The sequence below is a fragment of the Limulus polyphemus genome, unplaced genomic scaffold (genome assembly GCF_000517525.1).
Source record: "Limulus polyphemus unplaced genomic scaffold, Limulus_polyphemus-2.1.2 Scaffold4169, whole genome shotgun sequence".
NCBI classification, from domain to species: domain Eukaryota; kingdom Metazoa; phylum Arthropoda; class Merostomata; order Xiphosura; family Limulidae; genus Limulus; species Limulus polyphemus.
Genome location: NW_013669779.1, coordinates 67,198 through 74,838, shown reverse-complemented (window position 1 = coordinate 74,838; position 7,641 = coordinate 67,198). Strand labels below are relative to the sequence as shown.

At 34.4% G+C, this 7,641-nt stretch overlaps 1 protein-coding gene across 2 annotated transcripts; it reads right to left on the bottom strand.

The window, feature by feature from the left end:
• Window positions 1–2,723: 2,723 nt before the first annotated feature.
• LOC111088636 lies at window positions 2,724–3,946 on the bottom strand. 2 transcript variants are annotated; one of them, XM_022399335.1, is made up of 3 exons: window positions 3,745–3,765; window positions 3,550–3,649; window positions 2,724–3,437 (listed from the first exon to the last, which is right to left on the bottom strand). In XM_022399335.1, the coding sequence occupies exons 2-3, from the start codon at window positions 3,592–3,594 to the stop codon at window positions 2,832–2,834; spliced, it is 651 nt and encodes a 216-aa protein (XP_022255043.1). In that variant the 5' UTR covers window positions 3,595–3,649; window positions 3,745–3,765; the 3' UTR covers window positions 2,724–2,831. The 2 variants fall into 2 exon arrangements, with proteins under 2 accessions (XP_022255043.1, XP_022255042.1); XM_022399334.1 differs by having other exon boundaries at window positions 3,550–3,946.
• Window positions 3,947–7,641: the final 3,695 nt, after the last annotated feature.

The window sequence follows — 7,641 nt, the reverse complement described above, 5'->3', positions numbered from 1 at the left end:
TGTGACGGGGATTCGAACCCGCAACCTGCAGATTGCGAGTCGAGCGCCCTAACCAACTGGCCATGGCGAGCAACGCAAAAAAGAAGAAGAGAAAAAAAGACTCCTATATGCCAGTTCACTCAATGTTATTTTACTTTATAACTAATATTTGGTAACAGAGAATTATATGAAATGTGTGTATACGTACAGGTGCCCTCAAAATTACCATTATTAAATCACATATAATTAATTGCTTTCTAATTCTTCCACCTCCTATTCCCGCATTAATGCTGCTGTTTTCTTAGAGCAAAGCTACACAATGGACTATCTGCATACTATCCACCCTGGGAAATCGAACTCCGGGCTTTACCGTTGACCTACAATGGTACTCGTTAATGCTTTTGTTTGAAGTTAAGCACAAAGCTACACAATGGGCTATCTATGCTCTGTCTACCACGGGTATCGAAACCCGGTTTCTAGCGTTGTAAGTCCGCAGACATACCGCTGACCTACAAGGGTACTCGTTAATGCATTAATAAACAGGGTCTAGTCTTTGACTTTAATATTGTAATACTGAATGGAACATTCAATTCTTTAAGAAAAAGAAGTTCAGCCTTATAAAACAACGAAATCATTTCTCGTTGGTTTGAGGAGTTTCATTTTAAAGTTTAGTCCAAATAGATATATTTTATTTAGCGAATTAAAACAGATAAGTCATAATCATACTAATAAGTCACTCTTACTGATTCTACTCATAAAAAAATTGGGCTGATTAATAATCATAATATTTATATACAGGGTGAGGTAAAAGTGACAACTTATGTGTTTCATTCAGAACATACTTTACCTTTTAACGTCTTACTTTGAAACAAACAATAATTAAATTGGTTTCAATTGTCCTCGTAATATTTTCTTTGGCACCAACTGTACCAACCGTATAGTATCAACTGTACGAGTGTAAGATATGTTGAAATTTGTAAGGCTTACTGTAAAAAATAAAATTTAAAGGCGAACGAATGACGTCATTAACTTTAGTTACTGGTTGAATGGCCTTTTTGTTGGTTTTTCATATTATCTATTTACCTTACTCCTCCACTTTTGTTATAATACACATCTCTATTTACCCCTAAAATCTATCAGCGAAACACAGTGTCGCGAGTTAAAACAAACAAGTGAAAATTGTTTCTCAAATCATCGCGAATTATACGTTCACGGATAAAAGATACAGGTTTAGGCAAAGAGCAGTAGTGACGGCCATACTGACTTATGTGTTACGATACTATATTATGAATGTCATAAAACCAATAGTGTTGTTATATAAAGGTGAAGTTGGTTAGGACTTTCCTCTGGTGGATCCCCTTCCCCCTCAACACTGTTCCGAGTTATTAAACAACTCCCTGGAAGATGAACAAATGGACCGGCTAGCACACTCCTACGATTTGATTTTGACAGAACCAGTATCACATGTCTTTGAAAGATGCTTGTCAGCATTCTGTTCACTTTCGAGCAGTATTAGTGGCCTTACTTTCTTCACTCCTCTTAAGTCTGTACGACCTATAGAAGCGTGGGTTTATTGGTGCCTTAAATCTTTCCTAATCATTTACAGAGCTATATTATTACAAAATAAGCACTTGTGAACATAAAACCCAGTACTAAGCATTTGTATATCAAATCACAAGGCTAATCATCTGGTACTTTCTTAAGCAAACTTTGTAAAGTAATTTGCATTAGCTAACAGTTATCCTGTCATATCCAGAATATAGGAGACAGCGAGTATCTTAGTCGAGTGGTTTATTAACAGAAAATTTCATAATTTTTGTCCGATTTTAAATTAAAGACATCAAGATCATTTTAACAAGTAATGAAGAAGTTTCGGTTTGTTCTCAAAGCGTATAAAAGTAGAAAGAAACTAGTATGTATTGCTACAGTCAAAAGATTATGACATACATTTGTAACATATAAATGTTAAGCGCCGTTTGCTTCTAATGATCTTGGTATTATATTGCCCGTGATGCCTAGTTTTGCGTTTGAAAGGTTAAAATCAAAACTCAAGAAGCGTTAACTTACCACGTACTAGAAATTAAGAGTATAAATATTCCCTCCTCATTTAAATCTCATTACATAAAAGGTAAGTCCACACACGTACGTCTGTATGTAGGTACATTTTTATGGATGGACAGTTACTCCTCACATTTGTACTGTTGTAGTTAATAAACTAACAAATGGGAAACGAAAGTTCAATCAATTTCCAAACTTTAAAATTAAGTTATTACAAAAGTAAGTTATGATTAAGTTAAAACATCAATTATGTTTCTTTATCTATAATTTTATTCTTTATCTTGAACTAGAATAGGGAATATACTCCTATGTAACCGATTACTTTTTTCCTAAATTGAAAAAAAAAAAACCTTTATTTACGAAACCTTTGTAGATGTATTATTCAATATTTTTGGCGAAATTTTATTCTAAAAATAGAGTTGTTAAAACGAATATTTGTAATTTGTTATGCACAAACTTGTTGTCCGAGACACTTTCAGATTCTCTAATATTACGTGTGCTTCTCATCATTCCAGTTTTTTTTTTTTTTTTTAAGAAACTAAAGTTACTATTAAGTAATAGAGAATTACGTTATTTGTTTTTCTTTATGAGCAGCTCTTACACTTAAGTAGTTAATGTTTATCTACATGCGATAGCTTAATTCTCTTCTTTGGAGGAGAATAGACGAGATTTAAAAACAAAGGTATTTATTGAACATAAACAAAAAAAATATGTTAATTACTTCAACTATAAGTACAGTAGAACCATGAGTTTACGTAAACAAATATAACCTTGAAACTAAACAAGTAAAACGTTTAGGACGTCAGTGTCAACATAATTGTGCAAGTTATCCACACAACGTAATGGGATACTACAAGACTGGCAGAATCAGGGGTGGTGGTAGTAACGTCTTTAGTTGCATTTACTTTGAAAGTAGTGGAGCTAATGGTGGTTGTATTGTGCTCCCATAGAGTACTATTTGAAGAAAGACTTTCGCTTTTCTGCTCATTTTCGAACTCTCTAGGTTCTCGACTGGCTCTTTTCGTTACAACTTTTATTTCGGGCGGATTTTGAAGAGTTGTGTTCCAAATATTAACGCCGTCTTCAACTCTTTTTTCAAATTCTGCTATCGTTGGTCGTCCTGTAGAGGATTCTCTTGTGGTGTTAGCCTCAATTGTCGTAGTCACAGGAACAGACGAGTCATCGCTAATTTCATCTGGTGCAACCCTAACAGTCGTTTCGTACTCACGATAAGTAACTTGGAAAAGATCCATGATTTTGTCTATAATCAAGCCTCCAAAACCAAAGTTTTTTCCTTCTTCTGCCCATATCCAGAACGATGTGTCGTTAGGGGATGTAATAGTCATTTTACCAGAACTGTTGTGAAAGTGATGCGGTTGAGAGATCGTTTTTGTACGAGACTATAAATAAGAAACAAACAAACAATTAGCTATTAGTCATTTCAATTAATCAAAACCATTTGACAACCTAAGTATAGTTGTACATTTAGACTAAAATAATGATAATCCTTACGTTGTAAAGAAACGCCAAGAGTATTACGATCAGATTTCTTTTCATGATTAACAGATTAATTTATCGACGTCAGATATTTCCCGGGTGCGAAATGAGAACACTGAAAAAGAAAAAAAGAAATCAGTAAAAATTACTACAACATTAACTACATCAACCAATAGCAATTACTCCCTTTACTTCTATATCACATTACACCTCTCGTTGTTTTTTCTCGAACTGACCGTCAATAACTGTGTGTTTTGAAGTCATTTATATAAGCGCATTTAGTGACGTAAGCGAACGCTTTTCCAAATGGGACTGTAAGACATTCGAAGTGGTAGGAGCGAGGTATATTACGAATGTGCTTTATATAATTAATCATTAGAATAGTCTTAATTTCACTAAATTATATACATAGAAAATGGAAATATCATGAATGTAGACAAGTTTGAAGAGCAATTCAATATTTGATTAGTAAATTTTTTTATTGTTGTCACGAGTTAAAGTGTTTTGTTATTATACCTGTCATCTTTATCAAATTTACAGTTATAGATTTATGTGTAATTTTTATTGATTGATTTTTGAAAATTGTAAATGTAAAAATTATATTTGACTTTGTAACAGTTGGAATGCTACATGTGATCAGAATTGGTTTCACATTTTTTGTTGTTGTTGGCTGTATGTTTGAATATTGCAAGTACTGGCAGTGAAGATGTAAAATAATACATCTTAACCTCTTTTAAAAAATTATATAGATTCTACGCTTTACAGCTAAGCACCACAACCCGGTAGCTTAATGGTTTGTTGAGGGCTGCAAACGCAAAAAATCGCGTTTCGATACCCTCCATAGGCAGAGCACAGAAAGCATATTGTGTAGTTTTGCGCTTAACGACAAACTAAACCCTTTTATCTGTGAATGAATCCTCTGTAATCAAGGCCCTTGTTATTTATTTCCATTCCTTGTATTGACTTTCAAAATTCTCTATGTTAGTCGATAATTTAAAAAATCAAAAAGTAATTAATTTCGTACTTTGTTTTGGAACTCTGGTTATCCCCCCATTGTATTTAGAAATCACGTGTAAAATTATACTTGCTCATTTTTAATGGTATATTGCTTATATACATATGTGTGATCTTTATTGGTGAGTTTTAATATAACAAATATGGTGGTAGAAATAAATGAATTATTTGAAGAGAATGATCTTGAATAAAATGGCAGAGGGTTCCAACCTGATGACCGACTGTTGTTATTAACCACCGGAGGACGGAACTACTTTGTAGTATTCAGAGCTACGTGTTGTGAAGTAGTATTTTTGTTTGTAGAGAAGCAAAAGGCTAGATAATGAATGAGCTATAATATTTTTAACGTTATAATCCCTCCGACTTACCATTGAGCCACCAGGAGGCCATGAGTGGTGGAATTGTCTAGCACGTGTCATAATTCTTCTCATGAATTCATTTCCATATTTTTCGGCATTATAGTTATAAGTAGCGTCGCACGTATAAATAAAAAATAAAACTATGTTACAAAGTATAATATGAAAACACTAAAATGTTTCTAGTAAGAGAGGTATTTGCAGAAAATATTGCTAACAGCGAGGGTACCCAACAGACGCCCCCCCCCCCCCACGTGGCACAGCGGTATGTATGCGGACTTATAACGCCAGAATCCGGGTTTTGATACCCGTGGTGGGCAGAGTACAGATAGCCCATTGTGTAGCTTTGTGTTTAACTAACAATCAAACCCAACAGACGAAACAATGCATTCTAATCATTGTTAGTACGAAAGTTAGAACAGTATTTAAGATTAGCTATGCTCATTACTAGTTTCGTATTTAGTTCTGATCTATAAAGATAATAGATTTTGTATGTGTGTGTGTGTGTATGTTAGCCTGCATCACCTACAGTTCGCTGGCTCGATTACCATAATTTTTTGTACGGTTGCTTGAAACTTTCGGCTGCGTAGATGAGCTGTTTTGTTTTAGGATTTTTTTTTTTTGCTTGAGAAAGATGATAAAAACACCCTGAAATAGAGCGCATTTTTACGTTTTAATAAACTTTTGGCTTTGAATTCAATGACAAGAGTACTTAATCAGTTACTTAAGTCACAAGGAAGCAGGGTATGCAATCAGCATCTAATGAGGTCATTTGGGATTTAACAGAAGAACGAATATGGGGAACACTATTTAACATTGTTCTTTGTACAATTTTTGCTTCCTTAACGGGTACCCTCAGCTAGTATTAATAAAACGTGGATCCTTGAATCAGGACCATTTGGCCACATGGGGTCGTTCACAGATAAACCCAAGTAACAATGTTAACTGAATTTCATCTTTATTTAGGGACTTAATACTTTAAGAACAAAAGCAAGAAAGTATTGAAGTGTCGTTATTTATGGGCTTATGCTTTTTATAAGAGAAAACAACATCGGAAAAGTTCAAGGAATTGTCTGTGTATAGAAGTTCATTAACAATAACCACGGAAAACTTGAAAATGGTGGTTTTACAGAAGTTCATTAACAATAACGGTTTAATGAACTTCTGTAAAAATAGCATTTCCAAGTTTTCCTACACTCAACATTCAATACAACTGTGTATTAATTTACGCGTTTTATAATATTGTTTTAGGTGAAAAGAGATCTGTCCCACAATGAGTATAGAAACTTCGCAGTCAGAAAATCAAACTGTAATATAACATCATCTTTATAGTTAAATTAGGACATGATAATATTTTACTTTGAAAATGTGTTAAGTTCGTTACTTAAACCCTTAAGTAAAAACAGCATTTCCAAGTTTTCCGTGGTTATTGTAATGGGTTTTTACGTGTTTTCTTTCTAACTGTTATGTGTTAAATTAATAAGGTTTTTTACGTGTTTTCTTTCTAACTGTTATGTGTTAGATTAATAAGGTTTTTTTACGTGTTTTTATTTCCAACAGTTATGTTAGATTAATAAGGTTTTTTTACGGGTTTTTCTTTCTAACAGTTATATGTTTGATTAATAAGGATTTTTTTTACGTGTTACCTAACTCTGAATCCAAAGATTCGTGGTTCACAATCCGTTGACGCTAAAACGCGGTGCGAATTTTGGAACTATGTGGGTGAGTGTGCGTTATTAGACTCACTGCCAACCCCATTGTCCAATTAAAATATATCTCCAAAGTTGGCAGTGGATGCTCTTGACCAGTTGTCTTTCTTCTAGTTTTGCATCTCAAAATTAGAGACCACTATGCACCGATTAGCCCATCGTAGCGTTGCACGAAATTATGGAAAAAAAAAGAAATTTCTTACTTTCGGTAACTTCAAACCACTTCGTTAATCATAAATGACGCGACCATGCCTATAAGTCAAACTTGAAGAGCATAGATAGAATAAAAATTATCGTGAAAATTTACATCAGGAAACACCACAACACATTTTAACTAACGTTCGTTGTGTGAAAGAAATTATGACCATAATTTGGGAGACTATACATACAGTATCAAAAATCGAGTTATAGTGTGATTTTTCACCTTGAGTTCATCACAAAAACTTTTATAATGCGTTCGTATTTATATAGATAGAAGAGAACATATATTACATCAGTATATGTACATGCGCAGGGTCTCCGAAGGTGTTCTGTTTAAAGATTAAATAAAATCAAAATTAAGAGTAGCAAATATTTCTATTTCTTGCTATTGAAGTTCATATGTCATGCTGTGTTGTAGGCTACAGAGTACGCAATTCTTCTCGAGATTCATGGCATGCGCACGTTTTACTGACGTAAGATATCAAAATAATAGCTCAATTAACGCTTCTCAGCATCCCAGCCTCACCTATTACGTCATATGGGAGCGCTCGACTCGCAATCTGTGGGTCGCTGGTTCGAATCCCCGTCACACCAAACATGCTCGCCCTTTCAGCCGTGGGGGCGTTACAATGTGACGGTCAATCCCACTATTCGTTGGTAAAAGAGTAGCCCAAGAGTTGGCGGTGGGTGGCGATGACTAGTTGCCTTCTCCCTGGTCTTACACTGCTAAATTAGAGACGGTTAGTGCAAATAGCCCTCGTGTAGCTTTGCGCGAAATTCAAAAACAAACAAACAAACAAGTCATTTCTTCACTATCTTGTTGGAGT

Coding starts and splice junctions, on each gene's coding strand:
- LOC111088636 (XM_022399334.1), bottom strand. CDS start 3,594: ATGAAAAGAAATCTGATCGTAATACTCTTGGCGTTTCTTTACAAC. Junction 3,438..3,549: donor TCTTGGCGTTTCTTTACAAC/GTAAGGATTATC, acceptor TCTTATTTATAG/TCTCGTACAAAAACGATCTC.